Source organism: Prionailurus viverrinus, chromosome C2 (genome assembly GCF_022837055.1).
Source record: "Prionailurus viverrinus isolate Anna chromosome C2, UM_Priviv_1.0, whole genome shotgun sequence".
Classification (NCBI taxonomy): domain Eukaryota; kingdom Metazoa; phylum Chordata; class Mammalia; order Carnivora; family Felidae; genus Prionailurus; species Prionailurus viverrinus.
Genome location: NC_062569.1, coordinates 145,248,764 through 145,265,622, shown reverse-complemented (window position 1 = coordinate 145,265,622; position 16,859 = coordinate 145,248,764). Strand labels below are relative to the sequence as shown.

Below are 16,859 nucleotides of genomic sequence, written 5' to 3'. Positions count from 1 at the left end.
GCTTCCACCTATCGATCAGATCCCAGCGTAGACAATTCCAAGAGTCATTGTACACATTTCCGAAAAGCCCCAGGAAGATTGGGTCCCCACTGCCCACTGTAATAACAACTGAAAATATGTCCCTTAATGAGATTTTCCTCTCTGATTCTTTCACCTTCCATGATCTCCCAAACCTGCTCCCTGTGATCTTGTGCCAAGTAAACCACCTGCACCCAGGTTTCTGACTTCAGCCTATTTTGGGGAGACAGAGATTGAAGTTAAGCCTCATAAACATAAATGCTTGTTCAACATTGCTTGGGTGTGTTTCTCTTTGCCTGATTCAGGTTGAACCTTGGAGAAGCATTAGGAGGTTATCCACACTTCCTTAACCCAGTTACTACCCATCTAAGATCACTGTGAATCTTACACATGTTTATAGGCAAGGCTCGGGAACACTTCCCCTGTGGCAGGCAGAGACCCTGGCACTTATGCTAACCAACAGAGAGCATACATAGCACCTGACCTGGGAGCTCATTTTTTTTTTTTTTCTGCTGAAAATCCACACTCAGATTCTAGACTTTGAGGTATGTGTCTGACGATGTGTAGCCTCACCTTATAAATTACATCGTATTCTTGTTGTCTGCATTTCTAGTGTATGTACCAATTTCTTTGTGTTCCTTTTTCAGCAAAAACGCATGTCCTTTATTCTTAGGCAAATGTCACTGACAGTGAGACATGTACAATATAGACCTCCAGGAAATGACTACCCCCAACAGGAAACATATGCAATGTCAACAGAAATGTGCTCAAATCTATCATGTGGTAAGTTCACAAACTTGGTTTCAGAGTCATATTGATATTCATCTAAATCTCCCAAATCCATAAAATACAAACAACTACAAGCAAATAATAATAATAAAAAGAAGATGAACAATATATTTGAGTGCCGGATTACATACATTTATTAGATTAAAATTTTCATTTTCAATTGCATTTCAATGAAGCATGTATTCAATCAATAGTACAGAATTTAGAACTTAATTTGAGAATACCCATTAAGTTCAGAGTCAGCCAGAAGTCGATGATGCAAGAAACTGATGATTTAGGAATAAAAGATTAGTAGTAATTGGTGGAAATGAAAATGGTGGCTGTGCCAAGTAGAGACTTTGACATCAATCCTCAAAAGCATCTGGACCCTCAACAAGTTGATGTATAGAAGCCAGATTCACAGGTTGGCCTGTAACAGCTCCTCGAGGTAAAGTAGTTAGGGCGGCAGAATCTGGATCCATAGGCCAGCAGAGGGAAGCAATGGACTCTATAACCCAGGGGTCTGAAGCCCTGGGATCCATAGCCCAGTGAGTAGCAGCTTCTGGACCCAAAGCCCACAGACCCAGGGTAAGCAGTCCAGCAGGGGCTGCAGAACGTGGAGGTCCTTGGGAGGGAGCAGGACGTCTGGCAGGGGCTGGACAGCACACAGGACGTCCGGCAGCTGGTGGGCTCACAGCAGGTCTCCTGACAGCCGCTGTAGAGGGAGGAGCCCAGCTGGCAGGTGCTGGGAGAGCAGAGGTCAGTGCGGTAGACCAGGTTGCTGGGGGAAGAAGAGCCACAGGAGGAGCTTGGGTAGCGCAGGTAGCCCCCAAGGGAGCGGGAAGAGACGTTTCCAGAGCAGCAGCTGTAGGACATGTTGAAGGGAGATGTGAGTTCAGCTGAGTTACAGTGAGAAGGTTCTGAGGTTGAATGTCGCCTCCTAGACTGGGGCATTTATATACCCTTAGCAGCAGGTGTGGTGGCCTACATGGTCATCCTTTACATATTTGTGCGTCTTCATTTACATATGTGTAACTCAGAAATCTCTGTAATTGCAGTTGGATAGTCTCCCACATCTTGTATTTATGGGTGCTATAATTTTGGTGTTACAGCCAAAGCCAATGAACTGCTCCTAGGTCAGAAATACCATGACTGTATGACATTAATGATCATCCCATCATGATGAGGAAAGCACCAGAGCCAGGAGAGATTTTCCTTGGGCTTGTGCTTCCTGCATCTGCTTCTTGTGTATCAACATCTGGTTTTGTTGATGGATGCCTTCCTCCTAAGAGTGGGGAATGAGATCACATCAATTTTTTTTTTCTGGTGCATGGATCGGAGGCACAGTTTCTACCTAGATGGAGCCTTCCTTGAAAGATCCCCCTTGTCACCATTCATTCCCATGCTCCAGAATTACTTGGTGGTAATTCGTTATGCCAACAATGGAGAGAGATGCACCAAGCACTAGTTACCCACTGCATCTCTTGTCCAATGAAGAGAGACAAAAGACGTAAAACAAAGACCGAGAGAAATGACCGGACATTGATGGACACCTTGCCACATACCTAAGGATAGGGTGACAACAAAAGGGCGCGGTTGAAACAACCCCGGGGAGGATCAATCTAAGTCCCTCTCCGGGCAGTCAAGAAAAACACACCACTATGGTGAGGGCAGGGAACAGCGGAAAGAGAACCATATAAGCTTAGGGACTTTAGCCTTTTTTCTAGCGCATTCTTAAATGATGATCTGTTACATCCTGATGTCTTTATACTCAAAAACTTTCAACAGTAGTGTACCTTATGAATTTTGGTGTGCTATCCTTTTTTATCATCTTCATTTATAAATATCCAGGTCTTCTACCATCTCAGAATGTCTTAGCTTTTTACGGCACAGGGTTTGAATGTTATTTTGGTAGTTGCACAGCCAGGTACCTCCCTACGTTTTCTTGCCTAAATGTTTCTTTTCAGTCCCTTTTCCTCAGGGTACATGAATCTCTCTCTCTTTCTCTCTGTCTCTGTCTCTGTCCCTCTCTGTCTCCAACTCAATCTGTGCCCCCACCACTTTCCACTCTTGTTTTTTCTGTGTTAAGTTTGATTATCTCCTTTTTCTTTCTTGTTTTGTTCTTTTTTGCCATTGTTGAACTAGAAATTGAAAGTGTTTTTTAAGTTTGATAATCTATCGTATTCTTAGAGTATAACCAACTGCTTTCTAAGTTCCATGTTAAAATAATGTCAGTTAAAAAATAAATAAATAAAATGAAACCAGTGAAATAATATTTTAGACCCGGGAGAATGTAGTATCATGGTTGATGTCAATATTTTCTTATTTTACTTTCTAATAAAACTCTAATACACTCACAATGGTAATGATAACAACTATTGAATTTTCTCAATAATTTGTACCCATTTTAAAAGTAGCATCATCTAGACTTTCTAGAAGGAAGAGGACTGAGTAGAGAAGTAAATGACCCAATTCAAACAGCTACTTGGTGAGTCCTTGATTTTCCATTTTTCAAAATTGGAATTTCTCCTTGCTTTGTGCATCAGCAAATGGGAAAGTTTCCTATTGATACAGTACTGTGGGTACTATTACTTCCCAATTTTTTCTGCTTTTAAACATAACTCTTTAAAATTATCTTAATGTTGGTCAAAGAATGCAAGGTTTTAGTTATGTGCGATGAATACATTCTGAGGATCTAATGTACAACATGGTAGCTGTAGTTACTAATAATACAAATACCATGTTAATATAGTTAAAATTTGCTAAGAAAGATATTCTCAAGTGTTTTAACCACATGCACAAAAATTGTAACCATGTGGAATGGCAAAAAATTAAAAATTGTTTGATTTTGATAATCATTCACAATGTAGACTTATATCTAAATATCACATCATACACCTTAAATACATATAGCTTATTTGTCTCTTGTACTTCAATAAAGATGGAAAAAAGCAAAATAATCTTGAAGATAAAACTTGTGGGTTAAAAGGGAGCATAGATGTATTAGGCAAATTGCAAAAGTTAATGAATTTGTCTTCAATTACTCTTGGTTCCTTGTTCAAGTATCCTTCTTAACAAGAGACATTCTTCTCATCCTTTTGCCTCTAAATCTCTAAATCTTCATCCACATTAAGTTAATATAATTTTCAAAAAGATTAGCCAAACTTGGGCTAATTCTTTAACCTTGGACCCAGAGATTATATTGTTTGTTTTATATAGCATAGACTTCCACATTTTTTTGAACTGATTTATTTATCAACAATTAAAAATTGTGATACTCACATAAAATTTATCACTCGGGGCTGTACCTGTAGTGGCTTCTGATCTTTTGATAGCAGAGTCCCATCAGGAAACTCTGAATAAAATGGATTTCATATTTGAGGCATGTTTCCCAAAGAATCTCATCCATAGTTGAGAGTTACAACGTTTGGCACCTACTTGCTGTTCTTCAAGTGACCAGTCACTAACATGCTGGGGATGGTTCTTTTACTAATTTTTTAGGTTAGAAGTTCAATAAGCAAAAACCCATACTTCTTAATTAAAGATTCTCTTGACTCACTATGTATTATTAATTATAGCCATAAAATGTATGGTTATTTTCCAAGATAGTTTAGAAGCATTTGAATTCTGCATTCTTGAAAGTATGTTTATTAGACAAAGATGTCATGGCTGCTTTTCTTATATGTGTTACATGCAGTTATCAAGCACATTTCTGTCTGTAATATATTCTTGGTATTTCTCCCTAGGGATCATTTAATTTAAATTTTATACAGCGGAGCAACATTGAAGATTTCTCAATAAGCATATCAGTGAGGTATCCAAGTATGTGTTTTTTTTTTTCTTTTTCTATAAATCATCCAGAAACAATGGCTGAGAACAGGGATTCAAATGCAAGTTGTTCCTCTGGGAGTGGATCTGGTAATCACCTGCAGGGGAGTGCGAAGTGTGGTAGACAATGGAAGGAAAGCAATGCAGGCGAGTTACCAAGCCAGGACGACTGGAATTCAATCTTAGTGGAGAATTCCCTGCACAGGGCTCGCCAAGCCCTTATGGAGTGAACCAAATCCTCGGGTAGAGTTTTGTAGCTACCCCAGTAATCAGTACACTTTGGAGTGTACAGATGATTACCCAGGGGAGGTAGGCAGGATACGACAACTTTGTTAGGGATGGGGTGTCACTAGATATAAATAAATATGAAAAGATCTGGGAAGATAAAATGGGATGAGAAAAGCAGGCAGGGATGAGAGGACATGGTCACTTAAGGCCGTATTGCAACGCAGTGTAAAGTGTGTGTACGTGGTATGGAAATTGCAGACAGAGTTGGAAAGAAAGCCTGGACGCCCACAATGGTAGCATTTGAATCTCCTGGATTTGGTAGGTGTCGTCTACTACCATTGAAACTACTATAACACGACTTTTAAATGGTCACCTTCACTGTAGCAACTCACTTATTTGAATCATTCCTAAGTATTGTTAAAATAAAATTTTTCAAAATTCTATATAATTAGCAAGTTAATGTTGCTTAAAATATTGAAACTTTTCTCTCAATGAGAATAGAAAATACCTAAGTATGCCAGAGTCCCAGAGGTACTATATGGGCCAGAACTAAGTCAAAAGAAATGAACCTACATCTGGAGTTGCCATTTGCTTAAAATTGTATGTTGATTTTGAAAGTACTGACTGAGAGGCTAAGAGAATTCCATAAACTCACTGGGCTTAAGAAATAATATTGGAATTCAGCATCTACCAGAGTTGAGGTCATGTCAAATATCCCAGACCTTGGAGAGCCAATTCCTAGAAGTAAAATTGAATTGATAATAAACAGCTTTTTCATACGGACTGAAGCCCAGGTTTGAACCATCTCAACCACTGATTGGATTAAAATGACCCAGGGTGCTGTGACCTTATCCTAGAAGCCTGCCTGAAACATAAGTCAATTCTTTCTGGAAAAGGGTACATCATTCTGGGATGTGTGTGTGTGTGTGTGTGTGTGTGTGTGTGTGTTCACAAATATATATCTATTAACCTCTCAAAATATTGTGGAAATATGAGAAGAAAAGACAAACAAAAGAGAACACCAGAAAACACAATCTGAAATACATGGTCCACATTTCAAAATCAGACATTAAAATAATTACGTGAAGAAGAATTTAACAATAGGAAACAGGAAGGTATTATTAAGGAATGATTACGTTTAAAGAAGTAAAGGTAAGATTGAGAATTTTGGCAGAAAACTAAAAGCCACACAACAGAACCTCATTGAAATATTGGAAATTTACAATATATCTGATTTATAAAACTTAACTGATATGTTTTATCAGGAGAGGGAACAAAGAGGAACAGAAAATGAATGAATTGGGAGATGGAGTAGAAAGAAATTCCCAAGCTAAAGCATAAAGTCATAAAAAGAATGAAAACGGAAAAAAAGAGTCTAAGAGGCATATGTAACATAGGTTAATAGTGTACTTTGCTCATAACTGGAATCAGAGACATCCCATGTGTCCCAGGACCTAGTTTCTCTAATATCTCTGCTGTATCATAGCACAATGGGGCCCTTAGTCAACTAAGCCTCCTGCAGTTGAGGATCTGAGAAGGAAATTCTCAGGGCTGATACACGTATGGATGAGAATCTATTAGGACTACAGGCTTCGTATCAGATATATTGAATCTAAAACCCAATTATTTTCTTCCCTCATTTAAATATTGCTTAGTTCTTTGATTCTCCTCCTAAAGGCCTCCACTGATCTCCACTTGCAATTCTGTTTTGGTACTGTCCCTCACTGTAGCCATGTCTCCAAATAAATGCCCAGGCTTCTCTCTGTGCCTTTAACAGTCAATGATTGGCCGGCATCTTTTCCCCCTTCCATTGGATCTGAGACATATTGTGTAAGAGAATGTGGATATAGATGGACAGTAATTTTGGAAAATGAGAAAACATGGTGACAAGTAAGGTCAGTATTTACTATGTTCCTACTAAAGCCAAAACTATGCCTCTGATCAATTCAAAAAGAAGGAAAATAGTTATATTTTATTTCCTACCATTTGAGAAAAGTATGTGCCCATTATTGCCGGAAACAAAATACCTGACGATTCTGATTCTGACAAGAGGAAAGGAAAGACTTTCCTGGCTTAGATGGGATAATCATTAATGTCAAACGGTCACGGTATTTCTGACCTAGGAGCAGTTCATTGGCTTTGGCTGTAACACCAAAATTATAGCACCCATAAATACAAGATGTGGGAGACTATCCAACTGCAATTACAGAGATTTCTGAGTTACACATATGTAAATGAAGACGCACAAATACGTAAAGGATGACCATGTAGGCCACCACACCTTCTGCTGAGGGTATATAAATGCCCCAGTCTAGGAGGCGACATTCAACCTCAGAACCTTCTCACTGTAACTCAGCTGAACTCACATCTCCCTTCAACATGTCCTACAGCTGCTGCTCTGGAAACTTCTGTTCCCGCTCCCTTGGGGGCTACCTGCGCTACCCAAGCTCCTCCTGTGGCTCTTTTTCCCCCAGCAACCTGGTCTACCGCACTGACCTCTGCTCTCCCAGCACCTGCCAGCTGGGCTCCTCCCTCTACAGAGGCTGTCAGGAGACCTGCTGTGAGCCCACCAGCTGCCGGACGTCCTGTGTGCTGTCCAGCCCCTGCCAGACGTCCTGCTCCCTCCCGAGGACCTCCACGTTCTGCAACCCCTGCTGGACTGCTTACCCTGGATCTGTGGGCTTTGGGTCCAGAAGCTGCTACTCACTGGGCTATGGATCCCAGGGCTTCAGACCTCTGGGTTATAGAGTCTGTGGTTTCCCCTCCCTGAGCTATGGATCCAATTTCTGTCGCCAATCTATTTTCCTTTGAGAAGTTTACATCCATCTTGTAATTCGCACTCTGTAGATCTGGCTTCTACTGATTAGTGTGTTGAAGAGCCAAATCCATTTGAAACAGGCAGATTCTGTGATGAGATTATCTATTGTCTTAATTCTCTTCATTTGAAAGCATCTAATATTCCCTGATTGCCACCAACTTTACCTTGCCTGCTCTCAAACACCGGCTGATAGAAGAACCCTGTCAGACTACAAGATTAATTAGTAATTCAAATTGCATTGTTGATAGAATTTATGGTTTTGCATTTCTCTCAAAAATAGAAGAAAAGTCAAATGATCTTATTTTAATAAACTCTTTTTTCTGCTGTCCAAATCTGCTGTCAATGTTGTTATTTATTAGTGATGTGTCAAGTAGGAATTGTGTTATCATTACTGCTGGCAATGGCCATTGGAAATCTCAGATTTAAAGGCTGTGTGCTAATTTTGGTTGGGCTTGCATATTTTCTCCTGTTGAAGCAGGACTTCCTTGGATGCCAACAGTTTCTAGGTACAGCCTTTTTCTCAATGATATCTCAAGAGATTTGAATGTCTTGTTCAGACAATAAATATAGACCATGCATAAAAAGACATCATAGAGACATTATGCATCAGAGAAATTTGAAGAATGTGTGAACAAAATTTAGATTTACATCATGAGGCTGTGCATGCAGGTTATTCAAATGAAAGACTAGGGTGTGGGTGTAAAATTTCAGAAAAGAGCATCTATGAGCTTTAGCTAATCACAGTGAAAGTATGTCACATATTTTTTTAAATTGACTAAATCCCTGTACTCCAATTACTGTTTTCAATCTGCTCAAATTATCTCCATTTGTATAAGAACAACTTAGATGGGAACAAACCTAGCTGGGAAGGAACTAGGCTCAGCAGGTGTGAACTTGCACCGGGGTTCTTTGCCAACATACACAGTGAATCTAACTCTATACATGAAACCTTTATTATCATTGAAAATGATTGTTCCGGCTGCATATTGAAATGAAATGAGATATTCTTTATTTGTACCAGATTCTCTCCCACATCCAAGTGTTATAAATGTAAGGTGCTAACATGTAACATAGATGCTAACTATGTAGTAGATAACACAGATAGCATAAGATACTACCACAGACAGCACGATAGCAACCAGAGACATTATATTTATACAGAACAAGCAATGTTTAAATATTTTTTTCCCATTTTTATTTGATATGGTCTTCAAACATGTTGAAATTAGGAAATGGATTGCAGGGTACTCGAAGCTTGGAAAACACCCAGTCTGCTAAGTTGATCTCAGTATATCTCACCATGCTCTATTTACTTCCTCCTTTCCTACCTACATAATAAAATCTGAATGTAAAAGGAGCTGTCGGGTTCATCACATTCAACCTACTTTGTAGAGGAGGAAACTGAGAGAAGAGCCAGATAGAATTTTACTAGATGACACAGCAGATTATTGTAGAGTTATTAGTAGAATTGCTTTATTCCATGCATTCTCTCGGATCCTGTCTTCCCTTATATGCTCCCTCTCTTCCTCATCTTCTCCCCTCCTCCCCCATCATGTTTAGGAAATGGTCATGACACTTACATGGCTAGAGGAGCACATAAAGGCATAATGAAAGAATATTTGGGGGAAAAAATTCATCGTCCGTCGCGTTATAAAATTTAAAATCAGCAAACTCCTCTGTAAACGGTCCTGCTCGTGAATTTTAACGATCCAAGTTGTTATCATGGCCATAATCTTCAACCAAGAGAAAGAATCCAATTTTTACCCCAAAACATAAGCAAGGGCATAGCAGTCATGGGGAGCAGCCAAAACTTTTTTGGCCAAGCTGAGGCCAAATGTCTCCTCTGTTAATGGCTCCAGATTTTAGATGTAGTAGTGGAAATTTTTCTGGTTTTCAGAAATATACTAGTGTCTTAGTTTTTCTGTTATTGCCAAAGCAAACTACATCAAATTCGTGGAATAAACAATACTCATTTATTATCTTATAGTGCCATAGGTGAGAAGTCAGGTACAATCTCACTGGGCTAAAATCACTATGCTGGCAGAGCCACATTCCTTTCCAGAGGCTCTATGGGAATATCTACTTTCTTGCCATTTTCAGTTTCTGGTGGCCAGATGCATTCCTTAGCCCATTTTCTCCTTCCTCCGTCTTCAGATACAGCAATGAGGGTCAGGTCGATCTTACTCTGCCTCACTCCGACCTACTCTTCTGCCTCTCTCTCCCATTTTTCAGGATGCTTAAGATTATGTCATGCCTATCTGGCAATGTCCCTATTTTAAGGTCAACTGATTAGCAACTTTAATTCCATCTGCTACCTTACTAACCTTTTCCACATAAAGTAACATATTCACAAATTCCAAGATTTAGAATATGGGTGTATTTGAGGAACTGTTATTCTACCTACGAACATTAATAAACAAGCAAATTTATATATTTTAAAAAAACCCCTGGGGCGCCTGGGTGGCGCAGTCGGTTAAGCGTCCGACTTCAGCCAGGTCATGATCTCACGGTCCGTGAGTTCGAGCCCCGCGTCGGGCTCTGGGCTGATGTCTCGGAGCCTGGAGCCTGTTTCCGATTCTGTGTCTCCCTCTCTCTCTGCCCCTCCCCCGTTCATGCTCTGTCTCTCTCTGTCCCAAAAATAAATAAACGTTGAAAAAAAAAAATTAAAAAAAAAAACAAACCCCTTGGGGCGCCTGGGTGGCTCAGTCGGTTGAGTGACCGACTTCAGCTCAGGTCACGATCTCACGGTTTGTGGGTTCGAGTCCCGCATCGGACTCTGTGCTGACAGCTCGGAGCCTGGAGCCTGCTTCGGATTCTGTGTCTCCCTCTGTCTCTGCCCCTCGTAGCTTGTGCTCTGTGTCTCTCTCTCTCAAAAATAAATAAACACTTAAAAAAAAACTCAAAGACTGATTGACTGTGAATAGATAGCAATATTATGAAGTGCTCAAAAAGAGCAAAATTCAACGGTGAGGATAGCAAACTTGCAACACCACAATTACACTTGAAGTTATAACAATATTCCATTTCATGCTGATAGCCAAGGTAAGAAACCTGTAATATTCTACAAGAAACATAACTCCTGAGTTGATGTCTTGCCACGACCATTCAGGAAACTACCCCCTTCTCTATTCCATGTCTCTGGCACATACTAAATTTCCCAGAGCACAGACTTTCTTCTTTCTATACTTCCGTAGAGTATAGTGAATCGTGATCTTCCAGTTCTCGCCAAGTTAATCCTACTGCACATAATGGACAGAGACCAGCTGGCACTTATCTGGCTTCCTCCTGCTGCGTCCTTTGACAGAGATGCTCAGCACCTCGGATTTTGAACCTAGGGGTTTAGGTCCCGGCTTCCGCAGCCTGCACAACTATAATTCCGGAAGCTGCTAATCATCTGTCTGCCAACTGGTTTCCAATTCTGACTTCCAAGAATAAGTGTAACCAGTTTCCCAGGAAATGCTTCCATGAATCCTTTCTAGGAACTTGATTTCAACAATTTCTATTTATTAATGTTTATCCCATTAGTGATTACAGACAGTAGCTTGATCCTCCCCAACTCCTTGCCCTCATATTTGTTTTTTTTTTCCTAATTAGTCATGCCTCAGAACACATTGCCAAACATGTTGTCAGTATCATTAGTTTTCATGACTTTTTCACTGAGCCTTTTCCATGAGTCAGAGTCTGTGAAATGGAAATGTATATTATTGAATATGTTTTTAATTTAGATTATATTTGTGTATTACTCCATAATTTAAAATATAGTAAGAAAAGGTGTGGGGTCTCCGTTCTAACTGGCCTGAAAGTTAATAGAGAAAGCAAATACTAAAGAAATAATTATTTAACTATAGTAACAATGAGCTATGAATGAGTTTCTGATACTAAAATAACATTGAGAGATATGCACCTAGTCCTAGAGGTCAAGAAAAGTTCCCCAGAGGAATAGAATTTGAAATAGCTTGAAAGAGTAAGTAGGGAATGGATAGATAGTGCTTGGAGAAGAGTATTTTGAGGACCCCGTCTTGAGATGTACATTATAACACCGAATGGCATTTTGTCTTGTCATTGAAGGAAAATGAAAAAAAATGCCTTGAAATTAGGCCAGAAAGATTTGGGGGCCATTCTTTGTCTTCAGTGGTCTAGCTCAGAATTGCACTTTCTTCTGAAAGCAGCAAGGGCCATCGAATGGTTTTAGGCAGAGGTATGAGATTGTCTGATTTGTTAGTTTTTTAAAATAATTTTTGTTATTCAATTAGTATTGACACACCATGAAATGAACAGATTTTAATGGTAGGGTTTGATGTTTTTGACAAATATATACACTTATAACTAGTTACAGCTACCCGATCAAGATATAGAACATTTTCCCATGGCAGAAAGTATCCTTATGCTTCTTTGAAACCAATCCCTGCCAACTCGAGCCAACTATTGTAATGATTTCTGTCACTGTAAAATGATTTTGCCTCTAGCATTTCCTAAAAATTAAACCATACAGTATGTTCTTAGATGTGTCCATCTTTTTTCATTCAACATAATGTTCTTGAGATTCTCCATGATATATATGTTTTATTCATTTTATTTCTGTGGAAATAAATGTGCAAATAGATGACAGTGTGTTTAGTCCTTCACCTGTGGATGGACATTGAATTTTTACAAGATTACAGAAAACTTTTTAAATCAATAAAGCTGCAATGAACATTGATTGTTCCAGTCTTTTTGTGGGCTTATGATTTTAGTGTTTTATTGTTTGTTTGTTTGTTTGTTTGTTTGTTTTTAGGAAGACCTCCGAATGGAATTTCTGGATCATAGAGTGAGCATATGTTTAACTTTATTAGAAAATGCTGATCATAAATAAATGTTAAAAAATTAAAGAAAAAATTGCTGATCAGTTTTTCAAAGTCAGTTTTATCATTTTATTCTACCACCAGTGGTAGAATACATTTCTGGGAGTTTCACATTCCCATCAATATTGACATCATTCTTTCTCTTAACCATTTGCTGGATGTGAGTAGTATTTTATTGTGATTTTAAATTGCATTTACTTGGTGAATAATGATTTTGAGCACCCCTTCTTGTGCTCATTGGCTATCCTTGTGACTTCTTTGTGTAGTGTTTATTCATGTTTTGCCATATTAATTTTTTTTACTAAGATATTGGAATTCTTTATTTACTCTGGAAATCAGTCCATTGATAAATATACTGCTAATAATCTCATAGTTATGACTTCTCTCATTTTAGTGACAACTTTGGATAAGAAAAAAAATTATTTTGATGAAATCAAATTTATCAATTAGCTTTCTTTTATTGTGCTTTTTTGTATTCTTCAAGAAAAGTTTTTCTTCACATCAGGTTGGAAAGATATCCTTATTTTTGCTAGAAGCTTTAAAACTTCAGTCTTTATATATGTCTATGAAAGGTATCAACACATATATTTTCTTAAGTTCTTTACCTGTATCAGTGATTCTTTTTTTAAATTATTATTTGAGAGAGAGAAAGAGAAAGTGTGAACAGGTGTGGGGAGGGGCAGAGAGAGAGAGAGAGAGAGAGAATCCCAATAGACTCTACACTCAGCAAGGAGCCCAACACAGTCCTTGATCCCTTAACCCTAGGACCATGACCTGAGCCAAATTTAAGAGTTGGACGCTCAAACAACTGAGCCACCTAGGTGCCCCGATAACCACCGATTCTAATAATTTTTGAAAAGACATTTTTCCCCAAAAAGATATTTTTTAAAAAGATGTTGATTTGACATCTCCATTAAAAAAATTTGACCAGTATACATGTGAATCCATTCTAGAATTCTATTCTGTTTCACTGATTAATTATCTATACTTATTTCAGTGCTACAATATCTTAATATACCTTTATATATATCTCTCTTTAAATGAGATAATGAAAGTCTTCCAACTTTACTCCTGTTTCAAGATGATTGTGCTTTTTCTTGCTTTTTTGCATGATATAAATTTTAGAATCAGTTCTTCAATTTTTATAAAAATGCCTCCTGGCAGTTTTGTCCAGAATGTGTTGAATTTATAAATTAAGCATACTAAACGTCTTTCAATCCATGATATGTGTCTCTACCTATTTGGATCTTATTTAATTTCTTTCTGCAGTATTTCATAGTATAAAATGTACAAATCTTAAATCTTGAAATGTAGATTATATGTTTTGTTATTCATATAACATACTTTGGATTTTTCACATACTTTTGGTTATTATATAGAAATAAAACAGATTTTAATTGTAATTTTATAGATTCATTACATTTTTTTATGTCATTCTACCTATGAATACAGAAAGTTTTCCTGTTCCCTTGCTAGTGTTCATGCCTTTTATGTGTTTTTATTGCCTTATTGCTGTGGTTAACACCTGTAGTGCAATGGTGGCTAGAAATGTAGGGATACGGTGATGTGGCTGATTTTGTGTGCATGTATGAGTGTGTAGGTGTGTGCTACCCTCTTTGCTCACAACATTAATAAATATGTATCTTTTAAGTTTTAAGAGCTTGCTGTTTATGGGATCAGATTACATCTAACCATGGAGATGGGCTGAAATTGACTGATTATTAATTGAGTCAATTTAGAGGATGTTTGCAACAAAATCCCTGCTTTCTCATCCTCCATGAGCCTGGGAACCCCAACTGCAAACTCTCCTCACATCAGGAAATGGGAACTTTACACATAGAAATTTACTAATTGAACTTCTAATTAAGATTGGCATACTCATGATACCATCCCATCTCTAACACCTCCCTCTTTAAATTTCACTGTAATTCAGTTTAGCCCAATTTCAGAAGATGGAGAGATAACGTGTATTTATAGGGAAACGCCATAAAGGAAATAGCATTTAAACGTGAGTCTAGGGGCACCTGGACGGGTCAGTTGGTTATGCATCCAAATCTTGATACTGGCTCAGGTCGTGATCTCATGGTTTGTGAGACTGAGCCCTGTGTTGGACTCCACACTGAGCACGGAGCCTGCTGGGGAATCCTCTCTCTCCCTTTCTCTCTGTTCCTCCCTCACTTGCACGTGTGCATGCCTTCTTTCTCAAAATAAATAAATAGACTTAAAAAGCAATGAATCTAAAAAAAAAGGCAATGAATCTAAAAGGTAGGATGATCTTAAATATTAAAGACACGAGAACTATGAGAACAGATAAGAGGGAGTATAGGAAGAGGGTGTAAAATGACCGAAGCAGGATGGAAAAATGCTTACTGTGTGTTCAGGGAATAACTGAAGTTCAGCTGGTTTATGGCAAAGGGAGGATTTATGTAGCAATTGGAGACAAAGATAAAAAAAAACAATACGGGTTGGATACATGTAGATATGCTGACTATTGGACCTCATTATCATAGATTTTTCTCATTTTTGCTCAGATTAGTGCAATCATCTTCCCATCGGATATCCTTGCTTCAGTTTCTACCTTGATCAAGCAATCTTTGTTCATCCTCCTGCCACAGCTTGTAAAATACTTTCTCCTGGAAGCTTTGTTAAGTTCTTAAGATAGTTAAGTGCTCATTGTTAAATTCATGTATGTGTTGAGGATTTGCTTGTTTACAGCTGTTAATCACTGTTATTTGGTTAACCTTGCTAGATGGTAAGTTCAAAGAAACAGGAACCACATTTTTAAATATTGGTTTTAAAATGTCTCACTACACAGTAGCAGATAAATGGATGCATTCTTTTTTGAAAAAAAATATAATGGAACATTTGTTGATCGTACATTTCCTATGAGCAGAGTCAAATGAATATTATTTTGAGAACTGACTGGTATCGACAAGATGTTTAACAACATAGTACCGAGGCATGACTAATAAAAAATATGGGAGTCAAGGTTGAAGGGTAACAAAGCTGTTATCTGCAATCACCAATGTGACAAGAATAAATAAATAGGAATTGGTGAAATCAATTGCATAGAAATGACTCATGATGAGTTTCCTGGGAAACTAAATACATCAATCCCTAGAAATCTGAACCACATGCTGGCTGGTAAAAAAGATGACTGCCAATTCCTGGAAATAGAATTGCTTAGGCAGCAGGAACCTGGGAACTGAATTCTTGAGTTCAAAATATACACAGCCAGTGGGTGTAGCAGATTGGCACGAAATACAGCAAGAGAAACTTGGAAGTCTGGTAGGGGTAGGACCTATAGGAAATCTAGTAGCACTTTGGTAGAGAGCAGGACTACAAGGAAACAAGACCTAGAATAATTGTTGCTGGAAACAAGACCTAGAATAATTGTTGCTGGAATATAGAGGGAACCTTACTTTGATCCTGGTAAACTCAATGTTGCAGAAGACTTGGACATAGGTGTTGGCTGTTTCGGGAGCAGCTTTTATACGGGATTGAGACAATTTCTTGATATGCAATGATAGTTTTTATACTTTGATGCTGATATCTTTAAATGGGACATTGTATTTAACCTAAGTATCAGTTGTGCTATTACAAATGTACTGCCTCAACATTGTAATTGCCAGCTGTGTGTATTGCATTATACTGCGGTGTAATGACTATTGAATCTCTCCCTGATTTGCCTTTAGAAGGTTGTTTGCTGGGCACTTGGGGGTTTCAGTCATTAAGCACCTGGCTCTTGTTTGTGAGATCTAGCCTTGTGTTCGACTCTGGGCTGACAGCAGGAAGCCTGCTTGGGATTCTCTCTCTCTCCCTCCCTCTCTGCCCCTCCCTTTCTCCCCTACTCTCACTCTCTCTCTAAATAAATAACTAGAGTATTTCCTGGAGCCAGAAAACCACTTTTACGTTTTTATCCAGGTAATTTTTTTCATCAGCGATAGCTCTGATTTAGGCAAAAAATACTCCTCCGTGTTAAGGCTATTTTGTCTGTGTTCTGTATCTCTAGAATGACTGTGGCCCCCATGTGGGAATGTGCATGTGGGGATTACATGGATTATTCTATTTTAAAACTCGTGGAAGTTATAAGCAAAATAAAATTAAGTTCATAGAAGAGTACTGGACACTGCCCTTTCTATTTCTGTCAGGGAAAGCCAAATGAAATTTTCTACATTTTCTCTCAAAATTTCAATCCCTTTAGATTTCCCAGTGACAGAGTCGAAACCATGATCATTGCTCAAGCAATTTAATGGCGAGTCTTTTTTACCTCTTCTATTCCACTGTCCTCAACATGATGACTTTGAGTCTTGTGTTTGTTACCTCATGGTCTTGCATGGTCACAGCATTGTCCAAAA

General features: G+C 38.4%; 2 protein-coding genes across 2 annotated transcripts; one reads left to right on the top strand and one right to left on the bottom strand.

The window, feature by feature from the left end:
• Nucleotides 1–1,176: 1,176 nt before the first annotated feature.
• On the bottom strand, nt 1,177–1,713 carry LOC125175464 (keratin-associated protein 13-1-like). Its single transcript, XM_047876057.1, has one exon. It carries the CDS (start codon nt 1,660–1,662, stop codon nt 1,177–1,179), a length of 486 nt encoding a protein of 161 aa, XP_047732013.1. The 5' UTR covers nt 1,663–1,713.
• A 5,457-nt stretch (nt 1,714–7,170) lies between these two features.
• Nucleotides 7,171–7,653, top strand: LOC125175467 (keratin-associated protein 13-1-like). Its single transcript, XM_047876059.1, has one exon. It carries the CDS (start codon nt 7,222–7,224, stop codon nt 7,651–7,653), a length of 432 nt encoding a protein of 143 aa, XP_047732015.1. The 5' UTR covers nt 7,171–7,221.
• The last annotated feature ends 9,206 nt before the right edge of the window (nt 7,654–16,859 follow it).